General features: G+C 39.1%; 1 protein-coding gene across 3 annotated transcripts in view; it reads right to left on the bottom strand.

The window, feature by feature from the left end:
• Positions 1-19,800, bottom strand: part of tenm3 (teneurin transmembrane protein 3) — a 271,342-nt gene that overhangs the window by 107,810 nt on the left and 143,732 nt on the right. For all 3 annotated transcript variants that reach the window (XM_081360456.1, XM_081360457.1, XM_081360458.1), the window contains 2 exons: positions 18,623-18,829; positions 434-662 (listed from right to left, as the gene is read on the bottom strand). In XM_081360456.1, coding sequence (XP_081216582.1) covers positions 434-662; positions 18,623-18,829 — 436 coding nt within the window. The remainder of the gene's footprint in view (positions 1-433; positions 663-18,622; positions 18,830-19,800) is intronic.

Here is a 19,800-nt window from a genome sequence, read left to right as displayed (position 1 = left end):
AAAGACCCCTAAGAGTATCCTCCGAGCTTACAGCCTCACTGATTTATGGGGGGAAAACAACCAAGCCGTATCCTCCCCTAAGCTTGGCGAGGTCTAAGTCACTCACACTCTAAGATGTTAGCAGAGTCAGCAGAAGCACTTTTGAAACTGCCTTATTATAAAACGCTTTGTGAGACTGATGATACCTAATTTTGACTGATGATGTTAACAAATTCATTTGTGAATGATGAATGTAAATTATAACATCAGGTTTGTTAGTATGCTGGATACTTGATGCATTATAAATAAAAGCCCTGTAGTCATACTGTTTTGAGACAGATATGAAGGTCACGTGTTCTGCTGTGTGAGCAATGTCAAATAAAAGATCTGTCCATATCACAGGTCACACTTGGTGGGATGTAACTGTGCTGGTGTGTGTGATTGCGTAACTGACCTACTCTCCAGCGGCACATTGCTGCCCAGGACCCAGCTGTCCTGCAGCGGCACTGACTCGGGTGTGGTTTGCAGTTCGGCGGGGAGGGCGGCCGGAGGGGCCGGGCTCACGTTCCTGCGGCTACTCAGAGAGTTGTGGTTCAGCGCCGTCACCGACGGCTGCTGCTTGTGCGGAGGTGGAGCTGGTGGCAGTGTGGACTGGCCCTGCTGATGATGATTGGACGGTTGATCTGCGGAAAGAATCAAATGAAACTGGGTTAACCAATGGTGAGGCGGCGTAGTTACGCTGTGCAGATGTAATCAGTTGTCCTTGGTAATTAATTGTGGCAGTTAGGCAAATGTGTCTGGATGAATGTGCTTTTGCCAAAGAACATCTGGGTCATATTACAACAGAGTGATGATGACTAACCATTTAGTTCCCACCCCCACCAGCTGTCGAACTGCTGAGTACATGATGACAACGACACATATGCACGCACTCATACACATTTAAGCATATGATAGAGACGATTAAACATCCGCTTTCATATGTGCCGGGGTCCCCAGCGGCACTTATCTGTCATTATTGCAATAAATCCACCCTTGGGTTTATTTGGGATTGCACCATGTTAACGAGAAGTGTATGAAGAAGTTGCGTTTTCAGTAGTGGAGATTGTGAGCAGAGTAGGCGCTTGGCTGAGCTTACGACTGTGTTTACCACCGACCACAGTTGAAATGCAAATAACCTTTCTGCCCTGCAGCCAGTTCAAAATGCCTTGAAAATCTACTTCAATCTTAAAATCCAGTTTATTTATATTAATTGTACTGTATGGTTAGAGGCAATTGCGTAGACAAAGCTACAGTGTATGTTTACCTGTCCTTCAACTTTACTTTTCTTTCATAGGCTCTGTTTTCACCTGATTATAAGATGTGTTTTTGTCAATCTGATCCCAAATGGACAATGTTAAATACAGGTGTAAATGGTGTCTAAAACATTTGAGCTTGTCCACTTTCGACCACTTCCAGAGGTAGTCGAAAACAAAGTGTGCGAACACTGAAAACACAAATAAAGAAGGGCCCTAAAGGCTTTGGACATGCAATGTATTCGATGTGTGTCATTGCCAGGGGCACATAATTAGAACCTTAAAAGCACTTCTGCAAGCTCCTCAAAACACTACTTTTCCGGTTGTAGCACGAGGTGAGAAAAAGGGGGAGGTTTTAAAGACCGACTAAGCTGTGTATTTAGCATTAGCCTACAACTAGCTATGCCGATTTCGAGTCAGGGATCTTAAGCGGCATTCGTCACATCATGAGGGATCGCGTCCTCGTCTAAACCTCTGGTGAGTCAAATCTAGAATGAGAAATTGAGAGAGAGAGCAAGAGATTATGTGTTGTAACTTGAGGCCACAAAATCCTTTTCCTTGAACATAGATAAGATGAAAGAAAAATATATCTATGCGCAGCAGCCTTTCCAGAAAGACAAAACCATTGCTCAACTTCCTGCACTCTTCTGTGTTACTCATGTGGCCTTTTTTTGATGGCAGTTTGATACAGAAGGGTTGCTATTAGAACTAAGCAGAATGACAAACGGCAAGTAAGTGAGTGTGCACTGCGGCTGAGAAGCTTCTGGCAGATTCGGACTGCAGCAGAAGAATTCTTTTCTGATGTGACAAGGCCGTTTCATGGCTTCTTTGACCTTTTCTAGTGCTGCCTGAAAATGTTTCATTCACTCTCATCTCCTGTTTGTCTCTTTGAAGCATATGCAGGCTTGAAGACATACATGCTGGCAAACAATAGTGCAACAATAGTAGGTTATACGAATTGTGTCTGACAAGTGCTCTACTATCTCTTTGTACCTTTTCTTCACTTGGTTCTTAGTCTGAACACCCAAGTTGTAACAGTGTAATACGAATATTAACCTCTATTTGCAACCCCCCCCCACCCCCCCACCCCAAAACGTGAGATATTAAATATGCTTAATTTAACATTTCTACATTTTCCAAATAATATATTATGATACATTTACAATTACAATAAAAATTATGGCTTTATTAAATTGCCAAAATAAAAAGCAATTATTTATTATCATCTTTAATTTACTTTTTATAAAAAAAAAAGTATTCTTAATATTTTTTACTCACACAGTAAAAAATATGTTTATAATATACAACAAAATATATGAAAAGTTTGAAAACCCCTACTGTAGGTTGTTCAAGGTTGCCAAGCAACATTGGAACCTGCCACATTATTATAAAATTCAACAGATGTGTGGTCACACTGTCACAGGTGTGCAGGTATGCATACATTTATTTTACAATGGCTTAAGACGTACCTAGTCAGATTCAGAGGTTGAATTTTCAGCAAAAATAACACTATTGTGATATATAATATCAGCATGATATGTATGATTTTTGTCAAACAGAACACCCCTAATGATGATGCATTTTTATCCCTGCGGTTCAGGTGTGTGTAGCTGATCATGAATCAAAGAGCTCAACGGAGGATGTTCTGACCACCCCCGCAGTATACTGGGATACAGTGTGCTCTGTTCAAGTAAAAATATGATGAGCTGAGAGAATGAGGAGGGTAAGAAAGGTTTGCTGAGAGGCTGAAAGAAGAAGACAGGTGTGGTATGGATTGCTTAAGGCAAAACATAGATACATGAGTGCAAATCTGTTGGGAATCACAACACATCTAGCTTCAAGCTTTTGTCTGAGGTCTGCACTGCACTGCACTGTTTCCACCCTAAAAGTCATCCATGTAAACAAAAAAACCTCAAGATGGGCTGTAACTAACACACACACACACACACACACACACACACACACACACACACACACACACACACACACACACACACACACACACACACACACACACACACACACACAAAACAAGGATTGATCTATTCTTTGACCAAAACAAAGCAAGTACCTGAATCCTAGAGGCGGTGAGAGAGCACAGACAGCTTTCAGATTAGATTCTCATAGTGTAGTCGAGGGAGTGCTTGGGTACATTTCCATAGTCTGGGTGAACACGTTCCATTGGGTCCTATCTACTCTGCAGCTGCTGGCTTCAAAGAGCACAACAACAAAATCAAAAACAATGGAGGGAGAGGAAAGAGGGACTGTTGAGTCTGTTAAAATTCAATTTCCAGCCTCCTCTGCAACTGATGGCGCATGGTACTGTTCATTCCCATGATAATCAGTCTGTCAGACACACAATCCTTGTCGGAAAGGTGCTTTTCTGTACTCAATTAGTTTTTGCCCCTATAAGTAAACACAAATCTATATGCTTTCTGTGCCATTATGACTAAGGAAGATACACTTTCAAAGAGGGGTGACAGAATGTTAGCCCAAAGAAAACAAAGGCACACTGTGGCTCACAGGAGTAGTCTGATCAATTTGGAAGGAAATTCCTATAAATAATACAGCATTGGAATTGTTCAGAGCACATCTATATAGAGGTTAACCCAAGCATAAAAAAACTGAGGTGGCAGGCAGTCTGACAAATAAACTACATGATAAGTCTCTTTCACATTAACATAATTTGTGTTGAGGTTAATAGTTGGCCCATATGGGTGTTGCTATACAAACAGTAAAAACAGCAGTTTAACATGTTTAATTTCCTATTTAATATATTGAGCACAAGTGTAATGCTGCATTGGCCAAAAATATATTTTTGTCTGGTTTTCCCAATTAAAAATCTTAACACAAGAGTTGCATAAAATATTAACAACTGTTTTCAGAGAACATACGTGACATGTCCTGTTATTTTAAGTTTACTCAAAAGACACAGTGGGCCAAAAATATGACAGATTTGAATATTTTTCTTTTTATCTTTAGTTTTGATAAAGTGTCATTTTATATTTTCATCTTTTATACTGACATCTTAATTATTTAATGTTTGAAAAAAATATTCTCAATAACAAGGGTGTATGACAGCCAAATTAAAATGATTTCAATTCAGCAATGGTTTGGAATAGAAAGAAAGCGGGAAGAGATTTTTTATTGCATAAATTATAATGAAAATGATGAAAATTGCTTTCAAGGATATATCTAACCGAATTTAGTGTATACAGCAATAAATTAAATTGGCAGTGGGTTAAGAACAAAAAAAACAGATATGAATAGAATTCAAGATATGAATATATTTACAGGACTGCCTTGATAAAATCTTATTTTATGAGAAAAACATATTTTGGCAAAACAAGTAAATGTATCTTGTTTGGAGAATGTTTAAATACATTTACTGGAAAGCAAGACAAAAGCACTGATTAATTCAATACATGGGTTTTACAATACATGGGTTTGGAACCATAACGAAGATTTCTCAAGAAAAATAAAAACTTTCTCCTCTTCATTTTAATCCCAGAAATTAGAGTTAAGGCATGAAGCCACACGATACAACAGCAGACATCAAATTTTATTTAATAGTCTCTGGCTGTTTCTTGCCTGGCTAGCAGAAGTTAAATTAAATAAAGAGAGAGTAAATGAAGTGTAGAAGGAGACGACCATGTGTGCTGATCTGACACGCTCAGCATTTTCAGCAACTGCTCACCTTATCTCCATTTAATATCAAGGGAGAAAGGCACATAATGTATTTGGATATATAGTATGCTAACAGACACGCACACACAAGCTCAAACACACAAAAAAACTGTGGGGCGACAACTTTATGGCTGTTCTCGGAGACGGCTCCCCAATACGTCTCAATTCCGCTGCCATATGTTTGCAACACAGGTGCCATTCCAGAACTTGAATGGACATTTGTCACGCAGCAGGCCCTCTTAGCCTCATCACGTCTGTCACTCTCCAGGGACTCTGCATACAGACCCTTTACATGCTCAGTAACACTGACTTAAGCCCGCTCTCTGACCTCCAGGCCTGACCCCTCTCAAAAGCCCATCCACGCTCAGACGTCAGCCTGCTCTGGTCTCCTCTGGTGAAGGGAAGTGTAACCCAGCCCATGTCCCTCTCCTCTGGCTAGGAGAATGTAGTAGTTGGAGAGAAGGCCAGGTCATGTCAGTCACTGGCGATGGATGGGACAGATGCAGGTTTTATGGCACTGAAACACGATCATTGATGGATGACCCTGCCTGCTGTAACTCATGGGACGTGGCCTGTCATGCTCGTGTGCAGCAAAAATATTTTAAGAGCCATTTGATTAGGATTTCACAGGCAGACCTGAAATTACAGCCAGTGTCGTTTATCTCTTAATGGGGGCTGAGTGATAGCTAGTAAAAAAATAATAATAATGAAAGTGCTGCTTATCTGTACCAGCACATCTCGGGCCTGAGCTTGTATTTCAGTGATGGTTCATCAGCAGACATCTGACCTGCAGTGAAAGTGTTTGTGCGGGAGACAGTGTGTGCAAGGAAACGGAAACACTAATGCCCTGGCACCCAGAGTGTCAGTGCTTATATTCGCGCTGTCAAACTCTAGATTACCTCACATGTCCTTCACCCACACCTGTCAGAAAGCTGGGAGCATTCGGAGAGGCCTGTCATATCGAACATCAACCCCCCTTCTTGTCTTTTCTCAAAGCTCATTTTGTAAACCTTTCCTCCTGAAAGAGGCTTTACAAAAGGAACGACTGAGTCGCTCAATGGGGAGTGTCCATCAGCGTCCATCAATGTCTCTTTGCTGCGTTGGCTCACAATGGCGGAGTCGGGCGAAGGGGGTCAGACAGGAATTGCGTGTTGTGGGAAGGAAGAGACGTGAATGGCTAAATGGGGCCTAATAGAGCTGTGTCCTGCGAGAGGCAGAAAGCCAAAGGAGGACTGAGCTTTTGAGACGGGCTGTCGGTGGTATATCCACAGTGGGACATTCATAAGGGTAATGAGACTGTTTATTTATGTGACATACCTTGTGTGGCTGAAATGGGTGTGAGGAAGAGAGAGGTTTGGTTCTTTCAGCTAATACGGAGGATGGGAAACAGAGGAAAGGACAAGGTGGTGTTCCCAGGAGTCTGTGATTAAGGAGAGTGGTAACGTCTCTGATATCTAGAGCACGTCTGGGCCGAGGCTAAACTCACTGTAGATGTAGCTGGCCACCAGCTCTACTGCCCTAGATTACAAAACACACTCGGTTTAAAGGAGTAGTTCAGCCAAACATGAAAATTTGGCCATTATTTACCCATTCCCCATTGGCCATCATGTCATTCCAAACCTGTTTCTTTCATTCTTCAATGGAGCACAAAGGATTTTGTAAAATAAAATGCTGTTTATTGTTTTCCATGCAATTAAGACAATATCCATATGATTTATGCACTATATTCCAACTCTTCTGAAGTCATACAATAGCTTTGTGTGATAAAAAGACCAAAATACATTGTTAAAAGTTATTTCTATAATATGATAATATTCATCTTCAGTGGATTGTTACTAGATTGAACGAATCATTGAGACCAGTTTTGAGAACTAAATAATCTGATTCATTGAAAAGATTAAAAAGAAAAGTTCATCATGATTCAGACAGCACTTCTTCCATGACTTAAAGGAGCAGTAAGTGATTTCTAAGAAACACTGTTGATATTTGAAATCAACCCAAACAAATACACCCCTCCCTTCATTGCACCGCCCCCAAAATGCACAAACACACAATGCAAGAGTGTCTCTTCATCATAGATGAAAAAAAATCAACAGTCTATCAATCAAATCTCTCGCTCACGCTCTCTCCTCACCCATCATGATTGGACACGCCCCCTACTGCTGATTGGCTACAAGTGTGTTGTGGCTCTTGGTCTTATCCACTTTCAACAACATTTCTCAGAAATCGCTTACTACACCTTTATATTTAGGTCTGTTCTTCTCATAAATATATTGTGTGGTTTCAGAAGACTTGGAAGACAGCACACACGTCAAATGGACCATGGGTTTGTAAACACATGAGTTTGAGTAAATTATGATAGCTTTTTTAGTGAACTATCCCTTTACCAAACAAGTCATAAAAGAGAGTGAGTGATTTTGAAGGTTTGGCGCTCCTGGACATGCTGAGTAGTGCATTTTCATGGACTGGTGATTGAGAAATTTGAAGAAATGAAGACTGAGACATCCTGTCAGATGTGTTTTGAGTCCTTCTCACTCATTCCCTCTAGAGGAAGTCTGATGTGAGAACATCACTTTTTTTTTAAATGAAGAAATGAGAAGTTCAGTGTTACTTTCTTTTACTGCAGCATGTCTGGCATTATGATAAGTGGGATTACTCGCTTTCCTAACTGAAAGGCCTGTAAAATGTCAGCTATCTGTCGTCAATATGTGTCAAGATGCTAAATTGACATTTCAAAAGCGCACCAGTCGTTGAAAGCTAAAGCTGTCATTCGGGGGGCTTGACAGGAATGGATAGAAAGGTTATTTGTCAACAATGTGGCAGCCTGTCATGTTTCACCTGGCAGAACTTCTCTCTATTTCATTGGTGGGGGGATTAATGCAGAACGCAGTGGGGAGTGGGCGGCCATGCAAAAAGCTGAGTGACATATCAAACTCTCAACTTCCCCACAGATAAACACATTATACAAAGATGATTCGCATCACTGGAACATAATGTAGCCAGACAGACAATGCCAAGGCTTCCATCCTGTGAGCAGATCACAGACATCACATCTAACAATGTCACAACAGGATGGACGACAGAACTGGTGGACAAAGTGGAGACGACAGAACTGGTGGACAAAGTGGAAGTTTCTTAAAAAATAATGACTAACAGAAGCATCATGCCCCCTCAGATTTTTGAACGTTGAAGTTTTATTTTTTAAATTCAACTTAAATTTTTTTAAATAAAAAAAAATTGGATATTTAAATTGTGCTCTTGTTAAAAATAAAATGAATTTAATTGCTTTAAATGTAAAATTTACCTACCAACACAAAACCATTTTGAAACTATGATTTTTTTTTTTTTTTTACGGAACACAAGAATTATGCACTATACTAAGTTGTTATTAAGCTGTTATTAAGTTGTTTAAATAATATAAAACCTCAAATAAATCATGTTTCACCATGCCTAGCACTCCAAGTCAGCAAGGAATACTATGGTCCCCCTAAACAAAGGATTAATCTAAGAACCAATCAGTGCACACAAGCATCTGTTTATTGCAACAAAAGAAAACAACTTGGTCCGTAAAGGTACATTCTGTCCTGGGTTGAACAAAACTCTTTGAGAAGCACGTTTATGTCTGAGGAGCAAGATTCAGGGTTCCCAAAATTCCCTTTGTTAACCTCAAATTCAAGGACCTTTCAAGGACTTTCCAGGTCCAATACCCTCAAATTTAAGGACTTAATGTGGGGACACATTTCAAGTGATTGCAAGTGATTGTGGTTACATCGTGTTACCTTGTAAGATACATTGTTCCAGTTTTCATGTGTCAAACACAACTATCAAAAAAAGCATTTTTTTGCATTTATTTTTGACCATAATATGCCAGAGATCTGATATTCTATTTGTCGTATTTCTGTTTTGCATAAAACTGAAGAATATTCATTACATTACTGTATTCTAAAATTATCTGATATTAACTTTTGCATGGATTTTATTGAAAAGAGCTTAGGCTCATGTAACCAGAAGTTTTAATATATTTGAATAGGCTTTTAAAGGAGTAGTTCACTTTAAGGGAGATTTACTCTCCCTCAAGCCATCATACTGTACTGTAGGTGTATATGACTTTCTTCTTTCAGACGAATACAATCGGAGTAATATTAATAAACACCCTGATGCTTCCGAGCTTAATAATGGCAGTGGATTGCAACCATTAGATTGAAGCAAAAAAGTGCATCTATCCATCATAAAAGTGCTCCACACGGCTAGGGGTGGTTAATTGAACGCAATATACAGTCACTGACAGAACATATTTAAGTTAGTATGCATAGGCCATGAAGTGTTGGCGAAATAACACATTAGCGGACCGGAGGGAATAATATGGATTTTTTTTTACAGAAAACCTCTTGCACAAAATAAATTCAAGCACTTTCAAGGACCTGTATCTATGTATGTTAGCCTGGCAAGCCAGACCTACATCAAGATGTTAGGTCTGGCAACTCACCATAGACACGGCTCAATCCGAGGGGCGGGATAAACGGCTGTCTTTCAAATTCACTCTGCACGCAATAGGACAGCGCTTCAACCAACGAGAGCGTTTTCCCAACAGTGCAGCTGACGTTAGTTGATAGATCCAACTTTTGAATCTGGTCGGCAAAACTACGAACACATCTTCCTTTTTTAAGAATGACTTAAGTGCCGTTCTTTGCTCTTTTTTCAAAGAAAAACTTAACTCCAAGTCCTCCAGAGTCGCGCCCAAAAGCCGATTCGAAAGACTGTTCACCAGCAGCAGCAGTCATTCTTTGTTTTCAAGTAACGTTAGCAGGGAACCGTCGCACTCTGTCGTCATCATGTTAAGCCCGCCCCGCCTACTCTATACACGACGTGATTGGCCTGACACAATTAATGTTTTTCCAGCAAGAAAGTCAACGGAGAGTTGCTAGACTACCCTGGCTGAAAAATGTTTTTTGCTGCCGCTAGGGTGCGTCTAGATTTCTAGGCTATATGTATGTTTATTTTCAAAAACTTTCCAGGGCCTTGACTTTTTTTTTTTTTTAGATCCACAAACTTTCAAGGATTTCAAGGACCCGTGGGAACCCTGAAGATTGCTTGTGGTGAGAGTAATAAACAATAAACAGAAAGCAGGATTCACATGAAAAGCTTTCTAGTGAATGCAACTGTTAAAAAAACAGCATAAATTGATTAGCTAAAAGCCAGAACTAAACTACAGTAAATGCTTGACACTAGACTATCAGTTTATGATGAGAGGCTAAAATCAGTGTTTTCCTCTAAAAAGGAAAGATCGAGCCTTTGTCACTGTATGCAGGCCTTGTCTCTTTGTATTGGATCTGGACCGGATACCACATACCCTCTAATCAATGACCCAGAAAGAATTAAAAAGGCCTCTGTTGTGAAGCGTCTATAGACCTTATTCAGAGCAGAGCCATGACAGGTATGAAAGTAAGGCTGTGAGGGATAGACTTGCCGTGTTTCCAATGGCATCCGCTGTATAAAGCTCCTAGATTACTTACAATTTTGCACAGCTTATATTGTTGGGAGTTTTTTTATCAACTGAAATTTCTTGGAAAGACATTTTTCCAGTGTTTCATTAGCAGAACAATCCAAAAACACATTAAATAACAGTACAGCCTATTGAAGAGATGCATGTCTATCCCTCACAGCCACGCTTTCATTCCCATTAAAAATCAAAGAAGGCGCTGCTGTGAATAAGGTCTATGGCTGACAGGTGTGTGTTTGTATGTGTGCGGCCGGGTGAGTGGGGTGGGGGGAGGGATTCCGATATGGGTGCATTGAAGAGAAGACATCCATTCTTCAGAAAAGAAAAAGGTGGGTGATTCAAGGTCTCTCCTGCTGTCTTTCCTATATTGCCACTGCCAGTGCGGGATTCTGGCCTCTAACAGCCAATTTAGTATCAACCCCCAACAGAGAACAGCCATTACTAAAGAGTAATGAACAGAGGCAGAAAGGACAGCTCACCACTCGACTCACTCTGCAAAATTTCGACCAGTCTGTGGCACTGTGGGAGATATGTGGGCTCCCACCATCAAAGAACAGCAGACGGTGGCTTTGAACGGTTATTAATGGCGGCATGTCTGAGGTAAAGTAGAGGCCCCTCGTTTTGGGCGGCACTGCGGAAATTGTAGGTCAAGCAAATGGAAAAGAGAAAGCTGAGTTCCCTGTTCCTGCTCGCCAAGGATCAGCGCTCGTCAAACATTCGGACAGTGTGCTATTTATAAAAGATAAATATCAGCAGGTTGTGACATTTATCTGCCTGGCTGTCTATGATTTTCTGGGGGACAAAGTGGTTTTTAAATATTGACAAACTCAAGGGCAAATCATTACTGGAGATGAATCGAACCTCTAGCCTGCATGACACACTCATGCAGGCTAGAGGAAAATGGAAAAAAAAAATAATATTTCAAGAAAAAATGAACGGAAAGCGAGGGAGAGGGAAACAAAGAAAAGTAATTACACCATTCAGAAGGTTGTAAATTTCTCAAACTGTCAAATTGCGTGTTGGTAGTGAAAGGCAATTTAAGATGTACCAACAAAGTGGAGGGATTCTGACATTAATCCTCAGCCTCAGAGCTGAATTGCAGGTTCATAATTTGGCGTAATTCAGAGTAATTGCTGTGGGGTTTAGAGGGATATTATTTTTTTTCCACTTTGATGAGTCCCCTGATATTACCACTTGGAGGTGAATTGAAGTGCAAGGTTGTATTTCCGAGGCAATAACGCATGAGTTGCAAGGCTATATGATATTGTATGCAACCTCAAATTGAATGCAGAGCTGTGATAAACAGCTTCTAATTTAAGATGAGAAAACCAGAGGAAACACATTTGAAAAATGTTGTCCTTTCAACAACCTCAGGCCTATTGTCTTCTTTGTGCCAAAAACGGGTTGGAAAATGTTCATGGAATATTTTTCCTGTAGTATCCATCGGGTCTGCGCTAATTCAACAGGTGTTGCTTGGCTAACCGTGACCAGCAGGAAGCTCATGAATATCCACGACGAGTACGCTCAAGGTTAGGGGTTTGCTCAGGAAGGTGATCATTTACAAGCTGATGGGCAGGCTAATCGCTAGCTGTGCCAGGTGCTGGACAACCCATTACCTTGTTTGACATCGACAGCTCTCAGGAAGAACGAGCATTATTTAAAAAGCTGATGACGAAACGTTTTGGGTGGTAATGTATTTTTAATGAGCAGGTGAGAATGAATGTTTGCCGCAGCAGAGGGGTGCCAAGCAACACACACACACACACACACACACACACACACACACACACACACACACACACACACACACACACACACACACACACACACACACACACACACACACACACACACAGAGTTGAGTGTTACACTGAACTGTAACTGACATACAGTTGTGCTCCCAATTACATCTAACCCGAGTGGAAACTCTTCCTACCAGCCCAGTGAAGTAAATGTTACACAAAGAGAGGCAGACAGACAGACAGAAAGACGTATTACTGGTGTCAGAATGACTCCATGCAACCTTGGTGCAACCACACACAGACCTCCAGCAAGACAATACACAAGGATCCTTTCAGAATGAAGTACAATATTAATCTTTAAAACTTAAATCCATTATAAATAACCCAATGTGGAATCCCACGAGTTGCATCACATTTGAGTGAGTGATGGAAGAAACTTGCACAAAGAATGCACACAAGATGTGCTTTGCAGCAGCTTTTCAAACTCTATATATTTGGACACACTTAACATTTGTATATGATTCTTCATATGCATTATACATTTAGAATCATAGTAAAGTGAACAAAATAAACTTTTATGTAGAAGTTACTCACGTACAATACTGCTCAAAAGTTTGGAATAATTAAGAAATTAATAAATAAATTACTTTTTTTCTTCCAGAAAGGACTCATATATATTCAATATACTCATAAATGTACTCATATATGTATCAAAATATTTATTTTGTTTCAAATAGATGCTGTACATTGAATATTCTATTCATCAATATTTTAAGCAGCAAAAACGGTTTTCAACATTGATAATAACCAATAATAACCAAATCATTATTTAAGAATGCTTTGACACTAAAGACTGGAGTAATGGTTGTCTAAATTATTCCAAAATTTTGACCGGCAATGTATGTGAAAAAATTTGCTCATGCAGACATATATTTATTTTCTTTTTTTTTTTTTTTTTGTGCAAATGTATAGGCTTATACAAATGTATAAGCCAAATGTATAAACCAAATGTATAGGCTTATACATTTCATATATAGTCTTATATTTGTCTGAAACATTTTTTTTTTTTATCTGTTTTTATCAAAATTAAATAAGATCTAACTGCGATTTAGAAGAAAACTTTCCGTTTTCCTTGGTAATGTGTGAAGCCCTATGCTGTACAATGCAAAGTCTTGGGAGCTTGGTCCTCCTAAACCAAAAAGTTCTCAGAATCTATTTTCAGAGGTGTTATTCTAGCCCTTACCTAACCTCTCTCTGTTTGAGAGAACGATGCTTCTGATCTGCATCCAACCCTGATTCATCAACTTTTACAGCCCCAATGGACCATTACTGCCCCCCATCTGGAGCTGGATCATAGTAAATGCTCTCATGTTCATTCTCTAGCAGGCACTGATGTGGTCGCCTAATTTAAACTGTGGCCCATACACCAGTTTTCTCTCCCTGTTCACAGAGAAAACAAGGAAGAAGTGAAGAGAATGGAAGTTAGAAGCAAGAAAGCGAAAAACAGTAGGAACTTAAGCAACACACGTGGCTGAGTGAGCAAGGCACAGGAGTCGGAGGCCTCCGTCGGCCCCGGTAAACGTTATTGGAGTTCCTGTGCTATAAAATTGCTGCTTTCATGCCCACTGCACCTGACAACAGCAATCGGTGCGTGAGAGAAGAGGAGCCCGACAGGACTGGTGACCCGAGGCTCAGTTTGAGAGAGTCCGCTTCAGCAAGACCCCCGGCTGGCTAATTGACAACAAGAGTCCACGTTGGATGGGTTACGCAGGCGGAGGGTAATCGCTCTTGACGGACATAACTCTTGTTAGCTGTCTGCCTGTCTATCCTTCTGATCCATATTCTGCATTTCGAGCGGGTCTTGACCAGAATAGAGTGCTTATTCTATGGACCCTTTTTCTCAATCTTTATTCATATTTTTTCACAAAGAAAGGCAAAGCTCCCGCATAGAAGTCTAACATATGCAGATGAATAGATACTCACAGAGAGGAATGCTTGAATAGGTTTTTTATGCATATGAAAATGCTTTTTACATTTGGTCTTTCCACCCATATTTATTATCAAATTTAAAAGCATTTGAGCTGCTGAAAATTTTTGTGGAAACCCTGATCATTTTATTTTCAGGATTCTTTGATGAATAGAAAGTTCAAAAGAACAGCATTTATTTGAAATAGAAATCTTTTGTGATAGTATAAATGTCTTTACTGTCACTTTTGATCAGTTTTTTCCTTGCTGAATAAAACGTATTTTATTTAATAAAAACAAATGATAAAAAGCAATCAATGATCAATGTCGTGACTATGGGTAAATAACCCCTTAAATCCAATAAATACATAATTCATTTTGTGATTCGTGTCCTTAAAATCTTAGTGTATTTATATGTATAATTTAACAAATTATTAAATGCAATTTGATCCATCAAGATGCATGAAGTGATTAAATACATTTAATCATGTAGCTGACGCTTTTATCCAAAGCAACATACAAATGAGGAGAACAATAGAAGCAATCAAATCAACAATATGTAAGTGCTGTGACAAGTGCCAGTTAGTTAAATAAATAAATAGACAGAATAGAAATATAATAGAATAGTAAGTGTTAGTATTACTGGGTCAAGTATTGACGAAAAAGATGTTTCTTTAGCCGTTTCTAAAAATAAATAAGTCAAAATAGCTGAGATTGCGTTGAAATAAATAAATAAATACCATTGCTCCAACTCGACCTCCCCTTCCTCTCCTTTGTCTCCTCCTTTCCTGTTCCTTCTGCCGTTTAATATAGAGGGCTGCAGACAGGAGCCAGTGCACTGACCTGCTGTCTACTCTCAGAATATTAAAACCTCTGAGGATGTGTACTGGAGCCTTTTTTTCAACCTGTCCCACCTACAGTACTCTCTCTCTCTCTCTCTCTCTCTCTCTCTCTCTCTCTCTCTCTCTCTCTCTCTCTCTCTCTCTCTCTCTCTCTCATTTCAGTTTGATCTGCTAAGTTGTCTGGGCACCTCTGCGTCTCTGCAACGATTAGCAACAGCACCTCCACTCATTACAAATATTGATGATCACTTCAAATGATGAGATGTCAGTGCTTGGAGTGCTTCCTCATCCCCACTTGACAACCACACGCAAGTCGGCCTAAAAGACTTACTGGCGGTAAATGTGGGGTTTTCTAGTCAAGCCTGCATCACTGTGAATTCAGATGGTTATCGAGAAAGCCCCTCACTTCAGATAAAAGCTCCTCCATTATGAAAAGCCTGACACTGATCCACTTTTTTCTTCTTTTAACTGGAGCTGCTTTTGATTAGGGTTTGGATCACATCGTATGGATGAATAGAAGGTGAGTTTTCTTTAAAAGCACCATACTGTAAACATCTGGACATGTGTGGTCCTGTTTGAGCTCAGAAGTAAAGTCTGTCAACCTTCCTGATGTCACAGCAAGGAGACATACAGTCCTATATCCTATAAAGTGTTCTTAAAACAACATACTTTCCTTATGCGCTGCAGAATGTAGGAATTATGCAGAGGAGAGTCCTAAATTTAATTTGCCACGCTATTCCCCCGAATAAACAATGGTAAAGTAACTCCGTGCATTCCCCTCATAAAGCAAATCTAATCATCCTCATCATGGATAAATACTGGGCCAAATGAAATGTTTCTGTTTAAGGCAGGCTTTTAGAGGTAAAAATACATCGACACCAATGTCAACAACACAGAGTGAAGAAAGTGAGTCTTGACAGGTTTGCTGGTGATATTGCAGGTTGATTTAAATGAATGGCAGCTTAAGCATAAGATACAAGTTTAGGATTGTGTGGAGCACAACTGTAAAACTATTCATTTATAAGTTTAAAATGTATAAGTTTGTAACATTTTAATACCAATGTCTCACTTGCCGACTTGAAACGAATCGATTGTAGTTGGGGTTTTGCTGAAACTGCTTCTGTCACTCAATGATTAAGAGTGAAGTGGTGACAGACAAAATGAAAGTCTGTGACATTTCTCTCCAATTCACTGTCACATGAAGACAAAACAGCAGAACTACAGCACACACATAATATATATATATATATATATATATATATATATATGTATATATAAATTAAGGCCAGATTTTCTAAACATAATTCCAAAAAAGCGCTGATGGGAATGGAAAGTTCTGCGCATGATCTACAGACCACACGCAAATTAAAGAACACAGAGGCATCCGGATCATTTCCATAATGACCAACGCAATCTACCAAGAGCAGGGTAGAGCTGCTTTTTTGGGAGTTAAATACTGGCGCAAATACCAGTAAATTGACGAGTGCAAACCTTAGTAAATCATCTTGCATGATTCATTCAAATACTCTTCTTCCATAGATTTTGCGTCTGAAAGTGAAACTCTTACAAATGTATATGCGATAAAGTGTCCACGCCTTTTCAGCGCTACTTTTTCACTGAGTGACTTTAGTAAGTCCTGACAGTAGTTTTTTAATGACAAAAGAGGGTTTGTGCTGGCGCAAGCTGTTTAATGGTTTTGTGAGGATTATTTTTTTTTGGATCAGATCAGAGCAAGATAGTGTCACATTAAATTTTCATTAAGAAGAAGCTTATTGGTCACAACCAAGGCCACATCTGACTGCCTTTGATACTTTTTAAACTTTGCTAGATGTTTTCAGAGGGTCGGCAGGGAGTTTGGATGCTGGGGCTGTTAACACTTGCATGCTGAGAGACGCGGCGGCGCTTACAGACTCCCTCTGATTCTCCAATGACTATGTAAATGAAGCGTACGCATGAAAAATCGGCTAGTGGGATGCTGGCTTAAGACGATGTTGATGACAGCTGGAGCTCCTAAGGCTCTCAAACAAAGACACAGAGGTCATGGTGCATGAGGACAAGAACACACCAGCATAGTGTTTGTTTGTGTTAGTGCCTGAAAAGACACAAGATGAAAACAATAACAGGAGGAGGCTCAAAGCATAGCTGCTGGAGAGATGAGAACAGAACACATAAAACAGAATGCGCTCCGAGTAAAAGCACACACATTCTATTCGTGGTTTATTTTTTAAAGGGATAGTTCACCCAGGAATGAAAATTTTATCATAATATATCTTTAAAAACCCACATGACTTTCTAGCACAATGTCCAAGCTGTGATTTTGCCTGCAACTGTCAAGACTTTTACAGCAAGATTTTCAGCGATAGCTTCTCTATCTATTATATGAAGCTTGTTTACATAAGAGATGTACTGTAAACTTATATGAGTTTACATCTCGCAATTCTGACTTTATATATCAGAATTGTAAGATATAAACTCTGAAGTGCGTAATATAAAGTCGCAATTGCGTGTTATAAAGTCAGAATTGCAAGATATAAACTCACACTTGCATGTTATAAATTCAGAATTGCGAGATATAAGTCCAGTTCGGGAAAAAAAGACTTGACTTTTTTCCTCAGAATTGCGAGTTTTTATTTCACAACTTTAGAACTCCCAATTGTGTAATATAATATAATATAATATAATATAATATAATATAATATAATATAATATAATATAATATAATATAATATAATATAATATAATATAATATAATATAATATAATATAATATAATACAATACAATACAATACAATACAATATAATATAATATAATATAATATAAAGTCAGAATTGCAAGATATAAACTTGAGATTCTGAGAAAAAAAGTCAGAATTGCCCGTTTATTTCTCGCAATTGCGAATTGGAATTTATATCTCACAGTTCTGAATTGCGAGATGTAAACTTGCAATTGTGACAAAAAAGTCAGAATTGTGAGATAAAAAGTCACAATTACCTTTTTTACTTTTTATTCTGTGGGGGAAACAAGCTTCCATAATTATTTGACTTCAGAAGACTTGGAATAAAGTGGGCCAATAATATGGGCTTTTTGAGCTTTAAAGGATTTGGTCCCCATTTACTTTCATTGTACAGAAGAAAGAAGTGCAAGAACATTCCTCCAAAATTCTGCTTTTTTGTTCTACAGAAAAAAAGAAAGCCATGCTTACAGGTTTGGAATGACATGAGGGTGAGTAAAAAAAGGGATAATTTTAATTTGTGGCCGAACTATCCCTTCAACTTCATTCAAAGTTCAGTCAAGTCTAGCAAAATTCTCAGTTGAACATGATTTTTTTCGAGTGCAATTTGAAGTCCATTTAACATCCCCTAACCTACTCAGAGGTTAAACACCTCTAATTGAATGTGAAATTCTCATTCTCATTAATAACATTTCCAAACAAGGCCTGCATACAGTTCACTCCAGTGTTTTTTACTAGGAACACACAGCCTTCACGGTTTTCTTACTCTGCAGACCTGGGAGGACAGAGCGAGAGAGAGAGAGAGAGAGAGAGAGAGAGAGAGAGAGAGAGAGAGAGAGAGAGAGAGAGAGAGAAAGAAAGAGATGGCTGGTTACCTTACCATTACAGCTGTGGCTGGGGGCAGGCTGTGTTACGGGTCTATAGAGAACGGCCGTGTACTCTTCTTCCGAATCAGAGTCCTGTGCCGCCTGCGTGGTGGCATTACTTAAGATGGAACTCTGGTTGTCATGGAGATTGGGTGAGGGTGGTTGAGAATGGGAATGCTCAGTGACTGATGGACTGGAGAGAGAGGATGGCATGGGAGAACCTAAAGAAAAGAAAACCACTTTAAACCAAAGGAAAATAAAAAAAATAACAACCGCAAATGAAAAGAACCAACATAGAGCAGTACTTTAAAAAAAATGCATTACTGTAAATATAAAAAGTAAATGATTTTATAAAAAATAAAGTTTGAGTTGTTTTTCTTTCCTGCAAATCAAAAATTAAGTGCATGTTTGTGAAGTTGTATCAAATGCATTTATTAACATTAATGCAAGCAGCGTGAACAAAATTCATCCATTGCTTAAAAAAAAAACAATAAAAAAATAAAAAATAAAAAAAAAACAGCAAAGATTGATGGTTTGCAGCTAATATGATTAAGCATTCTGTTTGTGATGTTTCTGCTCCACTAGCTTTGGTCACATGAAATTGGAAATGTTCACAGTGCCCACAATTGTCTTTCATGACACAGCATTGGTGCGTTGCATAAAGTTGTGAGGCCGAGGAAACCACAATATCTCTCTCTCTCTTCACACACACACACACACACACACACACACACACACACACACACACACACACACACACACACACACACACACACACACACACACACACACACACACACACGCTTTCCATGGCTGCCAAATTCACTTCATCTTGGATATACCTCCGCTTGCAGTCCATTTACCATCAAATCAGCCATTAACAAATGGACGCTGAACGCTGGTATGTACATATACACATACACATACACACACATCACACAAAAGCACACACACTCACAGCATTAAGGGAAGACAATGAGTAAAATAGCATGAAAATAAATAAATAAATGAAAACATAATTGTTCTTTAGAAGGAAAACAAAGCCTAATGAATAGTAAGAGAAAGCCTAATTTTATGCTATTCATCTGAAAATTTTGTCATCTTGTTGACATTTTCAGTCCTCCTGTTATGTGAAAAGGCTTCGTTCTTTTCCTCGCTCATGTCTTTCTGAAACCAATCTCACAGACACAAT

The sequence above is a fragment of the Scardinius erythrophthalmus genome (assembly GCF_964197995.2).
Source record: "Scardinius erythrophthalmus genome assembly, chromosome: 3".
NCBI classification, from domain to species: domain Eukaryota; kingdom Metazoa; phylum Chordata; class Actinopteri; order Cypriniformes; family Leuciscidae; genus Scardinius; species Scardinius erythrophthalmus.
This window is presented reverse-complemented; position numbering and strand designations above follow the sequence as displayed.